At 34.1% G+C, this 18,281-nt stretch overlaps 1 protein-coding gene across 1 annotated transcript in view; it reads right to left on the bottom strand.

Moving 5' to 3' along the window:
- LOC108746380 (thrombospondin type-1 domain-containing protein 4-like) overlaps nucleotides 1–13,130 on the bottom strand; it is a 68,062-nt gene extending 54,932 nt beyond the window's left edge. The window contains exons 1-2 of the mRNA XM_018483113.1: nucleotides 12,762–13,130; nucleotides 9,961–10,092 (exon numbers count right to left, since the gene is read on the bottom strand). Coding sequence (XP_018338615.1) covers nucleotides 9,961–10,070 — 110 coding nt within the window. The 5' untranslated portion in view covers nucleotides 10,071–10,092; nucleotides 12,762–13,130. The remainder of the gene's footprint in view (nucleotides 1–9,960; nucleotides 10,093–12,761) is intronic.
- Nucleotides 13,131–18,281: the final 5,151 nt, after the last annotated feature.

Genomic DNA, 18,281 nt, shown 5'->3' with positions numbered 1-18,281 from the left:
TTAATAATTTAATACTTAATAACGCGTGAACGTATTCTTAATAATGTTACGGAAATCTTTTGTTGATTAACAATGCAACACATGAAATCATTAGGATTTCGAATATTATATTAATTAATGACGTACGAAAAGCACGATTTTGCTGAAGTATTTAAAAATTGAGCTAGATACAGATCTAAAAATAATTTTGTTTGGATCATCAAAATAATCATGTAGGACGCGCAAATTGATTGCTAAAATATCAAACTTGTTTACAAAATTATTGCTCATTATGCTTGAGTTTCTTATATAATTATTTTGATGATTCAACAAATTATTTTTAAATCTAATAATAATTTCGTTTTTGGACCATCAAAGTTACTTATGTAGAACATTCAAACTGGTTACTTAGAATGTTAAAATTTTTATAGCACTGACATTAACACAGCATTCTATATAACTATTTAATGATCTAACGAAATTATTATTTCACAGATCCGTATCCAGCTAAATTTTTAGATAGTTTAGCAAAATTATTCTTTCTAAAAGTAAGGGATAGATTTATCCATAAATTTATTTCCTTCAAAATTCGATCAAGTCGTTCACATATACATAAGCAACATATACAAACACTATGATACAAATAAAAATATTTGAAAACGTTCTTATTTCCCGGAAAAGCTGAATGTGGAACATCAAGATTGAGAAAAATTATGCGGCATATTGAACGATGCGACGGCCATGTGACTGTCTTTAATGCGGCTGTCTTTAATAGGCTCAGATAACGACATGGAAATCAACTTACCGAGGCCTCGATAACGAATTCGTGAGAGGTCCGAAGTGACGTGCGTCTTGATATCCTCGAATCGACAAAGTACATCGCGATCCGTAGCGCGATCACGTGACGGAGAAATATATATCCTTGACGAAAGCTACAAGGTGCCCGTTGCTTCGACGCGAATTTCACTCTTGGGAGATTGATAATCTCTTTATGGAATGAGGAGGACAACCGTTGTAAAAAAAAAAAGAAAAAAGCTATAAGGAGATAATCGCGCGTAAAGACTTATTGACCGACAATTATTTTTCCAAGACATACTTCTCGTAAAAATACGTTCTTATTAAAAGATATTATCTTTTTATTTTTATTCTGTTCATTTATTTTATATGATATACTATAAAACTATAATACTAATACTGTCTGACGTATATAAAACATATTCTATATACGTTATTTTTGTATTTTTATCTTTAGACATATGTAGTCCTCAAGGTAATAAATATCGTACAAAGTCTTTTTTACATTAATTTTAAACACTAGATCGTTATAATATAATTTCCAAAAACATTGAAAGTTATATCGTAACTATATGATATTCAAAATTAATGTAAGAAAGACTGTATGACTTATTATCTCAAGGACCACATCTAAGGGGTAACGGAAAAATAATATAAAATCTTTAGACCACGTTTAAAGATAATGCGAAATACAATATAAAATACATTTTACATCAGAGACAGTATATATCTTACAGCATATCATATAGTATGGATGTTAGGTCGTTAAGATTTAATTTTCAATCAAATTAAATCGTAACGATATGATATTCGAAATTAATGTTAAGAAAAACTAACTGTATGGTTTATTACCTCCAAGACCACAAGATTAACGTGCAATAAATCATTTTCTTTGACGCGCCTCGCAATTTCGCTTCGCATAATCCTCGCCTCGGTAAAACGTCGAGACTGGCTAGAAGCACGTGCAATGCCGATATTCGTAAATACGCGTTCGCGCGAAAAAAAATCTAACGATGAAAATTACGAGGTGACTACCACGCCAAGAGGCGCCATGAGCTGCTCTTAAGTTCCGCTCGACTTATGAATAGTATTCCTTGTACGTACTCCTTGTATGTTCTCATGAGACGAGTGCGCGTTCATTGCGGCGATTCTATCTTCAGTTCCGATGGGAACGTTCGTTCCTTCTCTCTCGAGGGAACCTCTCGGTACCGGCTTGAAATAAATCGATCGGGACGCGCGTTCGCGCGGAATAGAAACGCTCGATTTGCAATTACCCGGCAAGTTCGCTTCGGGCGTCATTAGAGCCTTTGAAAGTCGCGGAGATACGACGCTCTATTACGCCATTTAATGATGTTAATCTACGGCGGTCGCGAGAGCAGGTTATTAATCGCGTACGTGGACGACTCTGAAAGCATGTAATTTTGTTTCAAATCCATGCATCGCCGTTGATAAATACACGCGTGTGTACGACGGAAACTTTGATGTCGTGCCGCCGGCTTCGTCGTTTGCCGATGAGGTAACAAACGTTCGAGAAAGTTAATGATTTTTCGCTATTCAATTCTTATAAAACAAATTAATTAAGTTCACCTCGCCCATTAGATGTCTTTATAAAGAGATTACTGGAGAACAGAAATGTTCAATTAATGATTTGCTTGGTTGCATTTGCTTGGTTGAAAATATTTTTGAAGCCAAATATCGTTCTCTTGCTCCAAAAGACACAACTTAAAAAATTGAACAATATGATACCAATTTGGACCGATGAGAATAAATCTAATTAAATACGGAAATTTTCCTATATTCGTCACAGCGAATCTTAGTGTTTACATATTTCTATGTGATTTATATACATATTTTGTATACATTTTTCAAAATCAGATATGTATCTAAATTCACACAGAAATATTTCAGCGCAAAAATTCATTTTAATAAAAAAAATTAAGTTTCCCAGAAAAGGGGAAAATTATTTTTCTACCTTAACTTGACAAAAAATTATTGATTACTAAAGAATACACGGGAAGAATGATTTTATTGAAATATCTGAAAATTTAGCTAGATCTGAAAATAATTTTATTAAATTCCCGAGCAGCACAATTCATTGGCGAAACATTGGCATACATTGGGGATATGTTGGGCCAATGAATTTAGTTGTAAAAATTTAAATCTTTTTACACCACCCTTTTTTTAATAGTAACAATTTTGATTATTCTTTATTAAAAGTTAATTTATGATAATATTTATTTAACTCGTTCTCTTGTAATAACTCAATAATTTTAAAAAATATCATGTTTTTTTTAATTATTTCATTTTTTAAATAAGCGATATATATTTTTTTCGAATTAATTTTTTACATTTACAGCGCACGATATCGCAGGTGCCGATTGCTTGTCTTACCGAAAGCTGCCTTGTCGGATCTCTGACGCGAGGTACCGATGGTCCCCGCAAATTACTGACAGATTAAGAGATGCACGATGTGCAAAACGCTAAAATGCCCGTGAATCCCATGATCCAATTGCGCACGGATGCATCTCGGCGGGATGCACGATGCGGAAACGCACGTTTCGCGCGCGCGGCGAAGATCAAAGGACGTTCGCACGTCGCGGCGTGCCTGCGCTGCCCTTCGGATTTCTCCGACGCGTTCGTTTTCGAGGCGCGGCTAATAGACGTAACGCGCGCACATTGCGTTTACGTGTCTGTACGGTAATTCGCCGCGTGCGTACAATTAAACCTTCGCTCTTCCTTACGAGCGCGTCGTGAATAATCGGTCGTAATTAATCGCGTCGCGTTGTTCTGTCGTGGTTTTGAATTCGCACCTCGAAAAAGTGAACGGTCGCCCGCTCTCGTTCGTTCTTCAGGTTATCGCTCGATATTTGACCGATCCAATATACGTTGCGCACGACAAGCGTATAAAGTCGTTGCACATATGCACTTACAATTAGTGTCCTTACTCTGCGGACGAATTGTATTTACATGGTGATTTGTAAAACGCGTCCGATATATTTTTAACCTTAATTCGCGAATTTAGTTGACATTTCCTTCAACTACATTGTGAAAAATTATTTATAACAATTGCTTTTCACAACCTCGCATAACTTTAAGTTACGTAACCTTATTCTTCAGATTTTAATCCTCAAAAAGAAAAAATACTCATTTAATTAAGTTAACTTTAAGCGAAGATACATTAATTTAAAGTACATTGGATTCGCGAATGTCAGTTAAAGAAATTTCGGAACGATTAAAGTTAAAACGGAAGACTTCAAATTATTATCCGAAATTACTATTTCGTCATTAAAACGATCGCTTTAGTTTCAGACTGACTCGCTAATTCATTTCCAAATATTCACGAATTCTGTTTAAAAATTTCTGTTCTATAAATAAACAGAATGTAGTAAACAAAAAGCAATGCATACTTTTTTCTAAAAGAAGTCATTCTTAAGATTTATACTGTAAATTTCGGTCAAAGAAACTTTATGTAGCTGGATTTGTTTCTTTTGTCAGAGCGATAACAGTTGAACGCAAAGAGACAATGAGAAAGACTTGTGTCACAGATGTGACAATACCTACATACACAATAGACATATACAAAGAGTTCCAGAAATATTGAGTTTCCTTGCAAATACAATACTTTTCATCAGATTAGAATTGACATCTCCATCTTCTAATCTAACAAAGTAGAAAGCTTTAAAGTTAAAATTCAAATTGCTGACTCTGTCAAATAAAGCTCTACTTAATAGTATAATAAAGTTAATAATGTAAATGAAACTCAATATTGTAATATAAATATAATTAACTAATTACATTAAGTTCCATTTAATATTATAATATAACTAATATTGTATCCCTCAATTATATTAAGTTGCACTTAACATTATAATATAATTAATATTATAATAAAGCTTTGTTAATTAGTCACATAATTAAAATTTAATTTATTAAATCCATGTATTGTTTAACTGTATCCAACATAAAAACTAAATGACAAAGAAATCGTGACTTTTCCTGGTTCTGTTTCGGAGATACACGATGGCGGGAAAGTGCGTGGATTCTGGGACGCTCTGTGTACTCGTTCCGGTAAACGACCGCATACCGTATGTAATGTGTACCGCATGTGATCCGCGGAAGGCCTATGCAGTAATCGTATCCGTGCACGTCCAGACTCAACATAATTACCATACGGACCTGCCACAGATTACTTATTGTTCGCTGTCGATTTTATTTTTTTCTTCTGGAGGGAGAGAGGCAAGAAGAGGGGGGGGAGGGAGAGAGGTTCATCCCCTCACTGGCAGGGGATTAACGTTGCACGCGAGTGATGCACGAGTTATTGTACCTTCACGGACGTCAACGTCGACGAGCGACGTGTGGGCTCTTTCTTGAATCGTTTCGCCGCGCCGAACGATTTTATTCGTCGCAGAGCACGATAAAACTCGCAAGGTAGCCAGGCACGTTTAACCCCCCCGCGGTGAATAATCTCGAAAACGAATCCATATTAAATATTTTGTTTTTATTTTAGTCGATTGCTCTCGGTGTTCGATCGATAATAACTCATAATTTGTGTAATCTGTAATGATTTGTAACGCTAGCAAGAATATAATTTGTGAAAAATATAATTCTTTTCATTAACAATATTATTAAATTACTTGTCAATTTAATTTGTAATATTATTTCATATTACAGCTCAGTTTAAGATTGTATTTCAAAATCGAGAAATAATAAATTGTACAATTCATGCAAAATTATTACTAGGCAGCAAGACTCACTTTGACCAAATATAGACTTTTTCACTTACTTGTATTTTAACATTTTTACTTACTATTATAATTTGAATTATAAATATCAGAGGCTGCTCGAGATTCTTTTGAGAAAATAAGAACAGATTCGTAAATAATGTCGAATTTCGGCTTCATTTCGTCAGAATTCATTTCGACATGACAAAAAGCGAGATATTGTACATTATTACACTTTTATATAATTAACTCTATGCAGTGTTATAAAACGTTATATACTTGTTCTGCCAGAAAAAGTGGGCGCTTTTATTTCAGTGCAGCAAAACATTCGCGCGAGACAGAAGATAACCGCAATACGGCACGGCATGACTAATTTTTCGCATTTCTACGCTTTGTGTCTGCTTCCACTGTTAAAGCGGGAATTTAATAACCCCGCTGCAGAAATTTTTATGCACCGCAGTTACTTCGCTATTAAAACAGGAGTAATTAGCACTTGTTCCGCGCACGTACCACGGAAAAATTCGAGATAAGGGAACAGAGAAATTTGCAGAGATTCACGTTTCTGACGCATAAAGATATTCCACGCCGGAAAATAGCCAACTTTAATAATCCTAAAATACTGTTTACAAAAAATTAAAACCAGATATAATTATGTAATGTAATGAGAAAGAGAGGAAAGAATTGCAGAAAAATGCGTGAAAAATAAAGACTCGCATGTATTAGTTTTTAAATTTCATATTTTCATTGCAGCTATAAAAACTTAATTTAAACTATAGAAAACTTGACATAAAATCATTATATGTATCATAATAATGTAAAACGAGCCGGAAAATCTATTTTCTAGCTTCCTCTCCTAAAAGTAAAATTTTACTTTAAATCTTTATATTCACATATTATCCTTCGTTTTTTATTAAAGCGGCTTCGAGCTCCTGAACGACCAATGTTATTATACAATATTTGAGATATTACGCAATCATTGATCGTCTGGAGGCTATATTAAAATTGTTTTGAATTTGCTAAAGGGGATATTAATATTGTACAATAATATCACTCGTCCAAAGGTCACTTAATCGAAAATAAAAGAGCTATAACATCTAAAAATAAAAATTTAAAACGTAGTTTTATCTTTAAAACTAAATAAAAAATAGATTTTTCGTTTTATATCACTATATATATGTAATAATTTTATATTGCTTTTATATCACTGCAATACATATCTAATAATGTCATGTCACTTTTGCAACCGTACAACGAACAATGCGAGAATGAAGATTTAGATGCAAGGAACGAATATCCTGTGAAGTCACGTTTCGAGAAAAGAATCGACCAAAAGACGAGATCACCACGCGTGACCGAGAAGATCGGAATCCTGCATTTTTTTTCCGACGGAACCGACGCGAAAACGCAACGGTGCACTTGCCTGATCGAGACCCGGTAATTATGCAACGGCATCGGCATGCGCACGGTATAAAGAGAGACAGCCGCGGATAACAAGGGATTCTCTGCCCGGAGCATCGAAGGTAACGAGAGCGAGGATTGATGTCCCGTTCTGCAGGCTTGGTACGCGCGATGCGCACCATCGAGAGAATTATTACGAGAGGTGTTCGCCATTAGAATAAACCACCCGGCGTTATCCGCGATGTACGCATCAGGGAAAAAGAGAGACGTCCCGTCGTTAAGATGACGAGCTGATGATCGAAGGGTCTTATTTCACGCGAGAATAGGCATTTTCTTGCTCGTCCGGTCTTCTCGCTTCGTTCCGTTCAAAATTAATTCGTAAAATACACCGCGGCTCAAATTGCACGCTATCATTACGCATATCGCGCGAATCGATCTTAGGTGACGCTAGAGTTTCATGACTTAATAAGAACCTGTCGATCCGAGACAAAACTGTTTACTCTTACAATGTAAAAACGGCAGGCTTTTCGCACCCGAGTGAGTTTTCGAAATAAATTTTGAAAGAGATTTAACGAAATTTTATTTTTTATTCAACCAGAAATCTTGTAGATCTATAACTAGAATTCTGGGTCGTTCATTTTCCATCAGAATTTCAGTTAATTCAACCAAATATTTTTTTCCGCGTGTGAATATTCATGTCTTCGTATACAGTAATAAAGATAAACATAAAGAAATTTTATTTTTTCCAATTCTTTATTTTTATAACTTCTGATTTATTTAATTTCTCATTTTTTATTTCTGATCTATCTAGAATTTTTATTATTAATTTAACTTTTGAGTAAACTTCTATTTTTTCCGAAAACTTTCTACTATTCTACTACACTGAGAAAAAAGTTATTAACTTGACTGCATGCGTTTATTAGTTCGTAGTGATTATTTAATTCAAATATTTATATATTTAGGTTAACAAAATATTGTTTTAAAACATGTCATTTGTTTAATTTAACAAATATTTATTTGAATTAATAAATATTTGCTTGACAGCCTGTGACCGCTGATTTAGTTGAATCAACCAATATATTTTCGAAACAGCAACCTTTTTTCTCAGTGTAGTCATTTATTACAGTATATTTATATTTATCTGATTTTATTTGCGAACGAGCGGCTTTTTTCTTCGTGCTCAAGTGAGCTTTCAAAATAAATTTTGAAAGAGTTTTAATGTATCTTTTCCCAACTTTTTGATAACTTGTGATAACTCTGTTTAGTTTTTCTTATACTCTTTTTATTTCTGATCTTTCTAAAGCTTGTTCTACTTGTAACGTTAAATAATACTTCTAAATTTTCCAGAAACTTCTTACTATCTTCTGCTGCTTACTTAATATTATATATGTACATTTATCTTTATTTTGATAGTAATCCATACTCATAAAGATTAAGAGATAGTAGCTACTGTAAACGTTTCACCGTCTAATCGTTACCTTCAACAGCGCTTATAAATTCATCAATGCCACCTGTATGTTCTAACGATCGAGTATCTGCCGTTTTGCATACCGGCGCCTAATTATATCGTAACTCACTCGCGTGCAGCGAGTTACTCTCGATGTATCTTCCGCGAGCGCGCTTCATATTTTGCACGCAGAAAGCGCGCTTTCAAGCGGTATCTCAGGCCTGCGTGTTATTCAAATGTAGAGCTCGATGCCACACAGAATGTCCGGCTCGAATGTATATTTTGAGTATCTTGAATAATTTATAGTATCTGACCCCTTATCTCCGAAAAATTTAATGTTATTGGATTCTTCGAATTTGGCTTTAAAAATCTTCGACATGCATTGATCGTCGAATAGTTTCAAAACAGCTAAATTTTAGTGTAACTTACTTTTCGTAACGTCTTTTTCTAATTCTAATAATTAACAAAAGACGAGTAAGTTGAACCGAGATTGAAGTTAATAAAAACGGGCATAAAATATTCACAGACGGATAAGTAGATGTCTGAATTTGAGATTCTCTCTCCAAAATCTGAAAGATTCGAATCTCCGTATTTTTAATCGCATACGCGATTTCCTCACATTTTTACTGACGCTTTGCTGAAATTATGATTTAAACGTCATTTCTTGGATTTGAATATAATTTCTTTAAATCAAATACATTTTATTTGATTTTAAAAAATAATGTTTAAATTATAGAAATTTTTTTCACAAATCGAAGAAAGTGTTTCTTTAATCGTATAACAAAGAAACATTTCTTTAAATCGAAGTAACCTTTTCTCTGGGTGTACAATTCAATATGTACGCGAAAAATATGCGTATTAAATTTTTAATAATAGTATGATGAAGTAGGTACATGGATGGCAAAAAGTTCTACCTGAATGTACAATTTAAAACGGGCATGACTCATGTGTTGAGTTTTAATTGGTGCGAATTCAGCGTGTCGAGACTTATTTCTCTAACTCGATCATGTCAGAATTAGAAAGTACAAAGGTCAGCAAAGTATCAGCAAAAATGTGAGAAAATCACGGATGTGATTAAAAATACGGAGATTCGAATCTTTCAGATTTTGGAGAGAGAATCTCAAATTCAGATATTTATCGTCTTTGAATATCTTATGCCCGTTTTCATTAACTTCAATCTCGGTTCAACTTACTCGTCTTTTGTTAATTAGTTAATTATTAGAACTAGAAAAAGACGAAAAGTAAGTCGCACTAAAGTTTAGCTGTCTTGAAAACATTCAACGATCAATGCATGTCAAAGATTTTTAAAGTCAAATTCGAAGAATCCAATAATATTAAACTTTTCAAATCGTGATTTGAAGGTCATTTCTTGAATTTGAACATAATTTCTTTAAATCAAATAAATTTTATTTAATTTTAAAAAATAATATTTAAATCAAAGAAATTTTTTCATAAATCAAAGAAATGGTTTCTTTAATCGTATAACAAAGAAACATTTCTTTAATCAGTCGAAGCAACCTTTTCTCTGGGTGTATTATTTCTGTACCACGCTTATATGAAGACATGAAAATTTATACAAGCGCGTAAATAAATTCGAATAAGAATAATAGCGCTACTTACCCAAAATCCAGCCTAATCACGGTGGATCGTCGGCGACCTCGTCGATGCGGAAATCCGGGAAAGATGCACGGCGGCGGCGGGTCATCTTTCGATTTTCGTAAACGATCCATTTGCTCCGAGGCTCAAGCCATCCTGTAGACGAAACATGAAGTCATTAACAGGACAAGTGGTACAGACAGTGTAAGAAAGACGCCACGCAACAAATCACGATGCCATGTAAGGGCGAGACGAACGGAAGGGACAAGACGACTTGATCGCCTTAACTTTCAGAAGGTTAAGCTTCCCGTTTCTTTTTTTCTCATCCAAACGACGCGACCAAGCTTTAATGCGCCATCCGTCGTCACGCTGGCGCTTATTAGATTCGCTCTGAATTCCTCTTAAAGCTTCACGACACGTCTGGAAACACTAACAGCTCAGAGAGCCGACGGTTCAGCAATTATTTTAACACCGACGCGTGTCGCAAATGTGTGTGCATGTATGTCGACGGCGACAAAAAAATTAGGGCAAGCACATTCAATACGTTCTCTTCTAGACTGTAATAATGTAGCTTGTCCACTTTGTGGGACATTATAATTAAAGCGTGAGATAAATTGATTTCAAATAAACGACCTATCAATTATATTTTCTTACTTCTATATGTAATTTAATGCAATTATTTTACGTTCAAAGCTAGTTAGAAAAGTTATCTAGTTAATCAAAATCAATGATTTCTGCAGCCAAGTCAAGTGGTAATTATTTATAATCACGTGATGTTAGAAAGCTAATAGATAACGATAATTAATCCGGAAATTGTATTACTGTCAAGAATTATCCTCAACATGCAGATGAATGTTATCTACATTTAGAAGATAATTCGAGTAAGTAAATAATTTTATTTTTGATTTGTACAATGTTTCAACGGTATCGATAATCACATCAAATTTCAGCGAAGCCAGAGTAATTATCGCGTAATATCCTCTTATATACGATAATATGCAATTTTAAAATGTTTACTACTAACAAGAGAACTGTCGGGGAACTAATCGATTTTGTTGGGCTTTGGGTACATGTAAAGAATAAAATATTAGACCTATATATATATTTTTATATGCTTACCGCAAGGTTTAGACATCACGCAATCCATCAAAATAACGGATTTTTTATTTTTGAAAAATGTGTACACTAAAAGTATAAAATACCATAAAATTTTAGAAAACATTTTTTATATACCTTTATATAATTTAGTTTCCAAGGTATTCGTTGAAAATAAAAAAAAATCCGTTATTTTCATGGATTCTTTCGATCCCTAAACCTTGAAATAAGCAGATAAAAAAATATGAGTGTAATATTTTTTTATGCTCCATAATATACATATCTAAAGTTCATCAAAAAGAGTGAGAAACAGTTCCGACGATTTCCTTGTAAATTCTTAAGGAAATTCACGGAAAAAACGGTTTTGTTAAAATATCTAAAAATTTAGCAATACAGATCTAAAAATAACTTTGACGCTTCAAACTTCACTATCAAAATAATTATATAAGACTCTTAAACTGATTGCTAGAATATCGAAACTTTTTGCAGTACTCATCATGCTTAAAATTCCTACATTTCGATAATTATTTCGATAGTCCAACAAAATTATTTTCGGATGTATATCTTACAGTTAAATTGTTAAATACTTCAGCAAAATCGTTCTTTCCATACATAACAGTTAATGGAACGCACATTATTATAATATCAAAACGGATATCACTTGCAGACGCACTTCCAATCAATTTACGCAAATGCTTTGCGATACTCTCGGTTGTATTTTAACTAACAATTCTGTTTTAACCAGACATCGGAAAAACTGTGATTACATGCGCGATTTGCGAGTAGAGCACTCGCAGACGAATTGGTCGGATAAGAGTTATAATGGCACAATTTACGGTGTTGATATATTAAGTCGCTATCTGATGGATATAAAGAAGCGTCTATGTTGTGGTTTAGTCGCAAGACAACGTGCGAGGATCTGTTGTATGAACAGCTGCGAGGAATATGTGAGTGCGCAGAGAGAAGCACGGTCCTATGATAAATTATAGGAAAAATCGATAAATGGTAAATTTGTCCCATCCCCTCTCCTCTGACGTCGCCTTTTCCGACGCGTTTGACACTTTGACTTTGTGTCCACCATAACAGCCTTTAAACAAGTAAACACATTCAAAAATGTATACGTAAGCGGTATGTCGCATCGAAAAATAAAATGATATACGTCATACGTAGAATATTTGAAAAGAAATCGACTACATTTATTTGTCTGCTCTATTTGTCATTTATTCGATTACTCTTTTCTAGCATTGAAAACATCCTGATAATTAATCTAATAGCTTACGTATAATTTTTAATGTGTCACGTAATTATTAAAAAAAAAAAGAAAAAAAAACGTTTGTCATGAACGATAATTAATATTTCGAATATACGTAGTTTAGTATATCCAAGTAGTTAGATATTTTTATTAAACAAACGATATTTCTCATCAGTATATATCAATATTAATTTTTAAATGTAAAGTGTAATTTTTCATCATAAGTCAGTTTTTTTGATTAAATTATTTTACACTCTGTTCATCTTTTTTTTCTCTATCATGAGAGAAAAAGACGAAAGATGCAAATCAAGCAAGAAAAGAACAGGCCTTATATACATATATATAACTGTAAAATTTAGAATTCTTATATAGATGTGACATTCCTAGAAAATCGATAAAAGGCTTACGTTCAAAAGTAAGTGGATAAATAAAATTTAATAATATTATTTTGGAGTAGTTGACGGCTTCGTTCACTCACCGTCGTGCCTGCTCGCCTAATCCCACTCGGCAGGAACGGCAGGTAGATCCTCCGTCTCAGCCCACGTGGCACACATGTCCTGTAACCCTCGCGCAACCCCGCGCGGAAAAAAGGGGTTGCACGTCGCCGGTCTCGTTCCGAAAGTGCACGCAACCACAACAATTGCTCTCCCTTTCGGAGAGGAGATGAGACGGGAAAGGAACCGCACTACTTTGTTGAACCAGCGTGAAGATGTCGAAGGGTTGCGACGCACGAGAAAGAGAAGACGCGAAGATGCGTACGCGCTCGAAAAACGAATCGCCGCTTCCGGGCCTTCGCGTGAACTCGGCAGGAAGGACGGCGGGCGTGTGTAGCGCGCACGAATGCCGCCGCGACAGGAGTGATAGTGGCGAAAGTGGGAGACCCTCCGGGAAATATATAGGTCTGCGGGGTGGTGTGGTGGTGGGCCACACGAGCGAGAGAAGGGGGAGAAGGCCTGCGCCGCGCACGCATCCCTCTACGCGCGTTATGTTGCGCCGTGTACTCTCGCGGGATGTACACTGTTAAATTCATATTATATATGTCAAATTATACATAATTTGTTTTTAATCATTTCTAGGAGGACCATTAAGAGTCGGCGCAATAAACAGTACGTAATCACATTTATACAAATTACTTTAATGTATCATAATCAAATTACAATACAAATCTCACCAATTCCATTTGGTTGATGATAATTTGTATAGTAGTTTGATATATTGAAGTAATTTGTATAAATGTAATTGCGTTGACTTGCTAGTACGGCCCTCTTATTATTGATATTTTTATTTCTTAAAAGATAACAGAAATCCTTTGTGATAATATTATTGTTTCAATTTTATTGTTTGGTATTTAATTATTTCTATAAATTATCACTGCTTCTATTCAATATGTCGTTAATTTAACTAAACGAATTTAAAAACTCAAGAAAATGTATTAAATTTGATTTATTATTTACTAAACTCATACGTTAATATGAACGTCGTTTACTTTGAAACTAATTACAGAAATGATTGATTTACATTTTGCATATATATATATATATATATACATATATATATATAAAGCTTATAATAATAAAATATTATTTAACTCAAAGAATTGAATTATTCTTTTAATAACTAACAATAGCAATAATTCAGAGATTAACCCTCGACTGTTCACGTTGCCGATCAATCGCCTGGCTTATAGATAAAACAGCAAAATATGTAATAAACATTCTGATTATTCACGAGTATAAATTAAGATTATTTACAAATATTTATCGAAAAATATCTTAATATCAGCTTTGAACTGTTATATATTACGTTCATAAATTCACTCGAATGCTGTTTTTTTTATCAATATTCCGAGCGATAGCTTAAGGAGTGCTTTTCTAATACTTTTTCACGATGAGAACAGAAAGACATTTGGACTTTATTTGATCAAAAACAAATTTAATTAAGTATATTCATAAATTAATTAAAAATATTTTCAAATGTACTTTAAATTATTAGTTATTTTATATACTCATTTCAGTTTGAAATTAACCGTTTGAAATGGCAGAAAATAAATTCATAGCGGCAGGTCATATTTTAATTACCTTAAAAGCATTTCTTTCGAAAATAATATTATTTTATATTTAGCGTGCAAATTTATTCATTTGAACATGCAATTGTATCGTGACATATCTCTCTCTCTCTCTCTCTCTCTCTCTCTCTCTCTCTCGCTTCCTTTGTCCTTGTTTTTCTTTTCACATCTCTTCTCAGAAAGTACCAGAAGGGCCATTCAAAACAACCGGAACAGTGCAAACGATTTCAACACAAAAGCAGAAGCGCGCTGACTACGTTATCAGCCATTATCGCGCCCATTTTCCCGTTGAATCTCATCTAGATAATCGGAAGCATTGTTTAAAATGGCGTTATCTGCTCGCTAAATACACCGACGGAAATCCCGACGTGCCCCTTTTCCTTTCTCGCGCGCCCTTCGCGGCAGGTTCAACGAACTGTAATTGTGGTACGGAGACGCAGCCGTAAAACTCTACCTACGAGATTAGACTTGTGGCTTTTCCTTTATCATCCCAGTGGAACGTTGCAGTGCATCACCAGCGACGTTTTATCTCTTCCCGTTTTTCCGTTCACCCTCTCTTCCCCTTCGAGTCGCTCGTCGCGAATCGCCCGCGAGTTTTTTACTAGCGCGACGGATCGCACGTAAAATACCGAGACGAATCGCGACGGAGCCGGGAGGACTGTCTTATAACGTGCGATACAATGTGATGCAGAACTAATTACGTTGGACGATTAAGCCCGGTAATTAACCCACTGGCAATCAACGTCCACTATATTGGGCATAGCTTTATAGTTGCGATATTTAAACGCACAATTTTGTTAGAGTTGAAATTGAAGTCTTTCAATAGTTTCCAAAAAGTAATATCTATTTATAAAAAATAAATATCGAGGTAGCGATGAGTTCTTTTCTAAGGCAGAAATATGAAAAATAAAAATTTTTATTGTTATAAAGGCAGGATTTTTAATAATGCAGGATTTTTTTATTTTTCCACCCTAGAAAAAAAATGAGCGCTTTTGTAAAGGAATAAAACGTATCACAAGTTATATAGAAACGGCATAATAAATTTAAAAATAGAAAAAAAACACAAATTTGTTTGTAACAAAACATGTAAATTTGTACGTGATGGTATTCGAATAGGATTAAGTTTAGTTTGATCAAAATAAGAGAATACGAGAATATAAAATTTGGAAAAATATTACATGTATACTCTAAAAAATATCGGTGTGCATTTAACATCCATGCGATGTTTGCATAATTTTCTGTGTTGACGTTAATATTAACACTAACGTAGTATGGATTTCAAATCTGTAGTGTTTACATTAACACTATCATGGTGTAAATTTAAAATCTATGATGTTAAATCCACATCATATTGATGTTAATATTAATAATGAGATTTATACATATAGACGCCGCTATTTTTTAGAATGTATCCACGTTTTACAATTATAGTCAATGACTGAACTCAATACGGTTACACTCTTCTATTTGAGAGCAATTACATAAATACGCGATAATAATTCGAGGAATGCTTCAAGCATTTATTTATTTTCCGTCAAACATAACGTCCAGTCAGCGATGTCAGTCTGAAGCGCACTGAGCTTTTTTATTTACCGCGTAACGCGAACTGCAGCTACTGCATTTTACAGCTTAAAGCTTTCAGAATCGCAGATCGTAAAACAATGCGCCTTACACAACGCGGAATATTTAACGTCCGAATAAACAAAGAAGGAACTGTGAATAACGTAAAATCAATTACGCAGTCTTTATATTTAATCCATTTTCATGTGAAATTTACGTTATAATTTTCGTATCAAAAGTCAAATCATACGTATATATAAATTTGTAGCTTTGACTTTTTAGAATCGTAATCATAAATCATAGTTTTCCACTTTCCGGTTTTGCCGATTACCGTCGAATTTGCGCTATTATACAAACGCGTCTTGTCGAGCGATCGATCGTCTTGCTTGGACTTGCTGTTAACAAAGAACCAGTCATGGCAATTACCTGTCGAATGCCATTGTAAAGTGCGACATCCATAACCGTCCTTCGTGGTGGTCGAGACCCACCGATAAAAGTTCAGTCACGCCGTGATTTATTAATTATAAAGCATTGTGAGCCGCATAGTTGCGGTTTCACGGTGATAAAGCAACACGCGGCGCTAAGGATTTCCATCTCAAAAATAGACTGCCGACTGATCGTCGATAAACGCCTCCACGATTTATTTAACAGCGGCTTTCAATTGATGCTAATGTGAAACCTTTTCTTATCATCGCCGATTGATATATTTCATATTTTATAAATTTAAAAATCAGATTAAAAATAATTATTCCATTAAAAGGTATCAAATAAGATACGTGATCAAGATTAGAAGATAAAAAAATATTAAACAACTTTACATAATGATAATCGAGAGGATAATAAATATAATACTAAATTCTAGAAACTTTAACAGAAAGTTTTAACAAATCGTGCAAAATAATAAACAATACAGTAATAATAATAATAATAATAATAATAAACTGATTAATAAAAACGATTAAAAGAATAATCAACACAAAAAATTGGATCATAAAACTACAGATAGTATAGTGTGTTAATTGAGATATAAATTAAGATAGCACAAAACTAATATTTAGAATTAAGATGACGTTTAAGAAATTCAGGCTGCAAGGGATCTTACAATTAGGTGACAAAACAAGCAAGAGGCGTCCCACAATGTTTCGTTACCTTGTGGGCACAGATTGCGGCCCGTGTGTGTTGGCCCAATAGCCTCTTAACTGGTTATATCATTCTTTCGGGCCGTTTCTCATCCCAGCCTCCGTCAACATTTACATACTGAACGCGTGTACGAACGATAACTCGTGATACAACACGATAACTCCACAGAAACAGCCGGTAGGTCGTTACGTGACATCGATCTTTGACATAATTTGACATGTTACTCTTTAATATCGATTTATATTATACAATGCAACAATTCATATTCTACAACCTACAACTACTTAATTTATTTCACATTTATAAATACAGAAGCTAACGAAATAACGAAGGCTTTCTAATCTCGTATAATTTCTACTTTGATGTGACAAGTAATGTATAATTCAGTTTGTAAATTGAATCTTTGCCTTTAATGGAAATGAAAACAATTTCTCTCGAGGTGGATTTCAAATCCCTCATATAAAACGATGTTTATTGCAGTTCGGAGTAATTTATTGACATCTGTTTGCAAGAAGGCTCTTACTTTCGTTGAGCAGTCTACGACTGAGAGGATTAACTGTCGATTTCCGTATCGACGACCGGTGTCGAGCCTTTCGCCACGCAGAAAATTGGAAGTGCAATGTCATAGAATCGCCTTACTTGAGTGTGCAAACGCAGTGAAACTTAGAAGAAAAACTGACTCCTCATGTTTCCTATTAACCTCCTTGGGAGAAATCTATTGACTGTTTGTTACGCTAGTAATATTTCAATTGAATTTGTTATTATAATTTTTCAAAAGTGATACAGCTCTCTGCGCATCGCTGCGGCAAACGATTTAACAAAATACCAAGGGAGATTGAAATCCAATCGCTAATTAATCGTTAATTGATTACTACCTTTTCACGCAGTATGGCAATTTACACACACGAATCAGTCTGCATATGTAAACTGATCATATGATCAAATCATGACTGAGAGGATTAATTTAATTGTTTGGAACACAGTGGTACGTTTGATTAACTTGCTAAATTAAAATAGAAATTGGATAGCATTAAATGAGTTTCATGCAAACAATGTATGACAAATTATTTAAATATAGTAGTAATATCGATTATAAATTATTATATTGCAGTGTTAATTGATATTGATCGACACAAGCAAATTATACACATTTAATTCTTTCTTTAATTAAAACATTTTGAGCTTGTATTTTTAGCTGTCATTTCTTTATATCATTCATTTTATATCGTTTAC

This window comes from Trachymyrmex septentrionalis, unplaced genomic scaffold (assembly GCF_001594115.1).
Source record: "Trachymyrmex septentrionalis isolate Tsep2-gDNA-1 unplaced genomic scaffold, Tsep1.0 scaffold17, whole genome shotgun sequence".
Lineage (NCBI taxonomy): Eukaryota > Metazoa > Arthropoda > Insecta > Hymenoptera > Formicidae > Trachymyrmex > Trachymyrmex septentrionalis.
The sequence above is the reverse complement of the archived record's forward strand: the minus strand, read 5'-3'. Positions and strand labels throughout refer to the sequence as shown.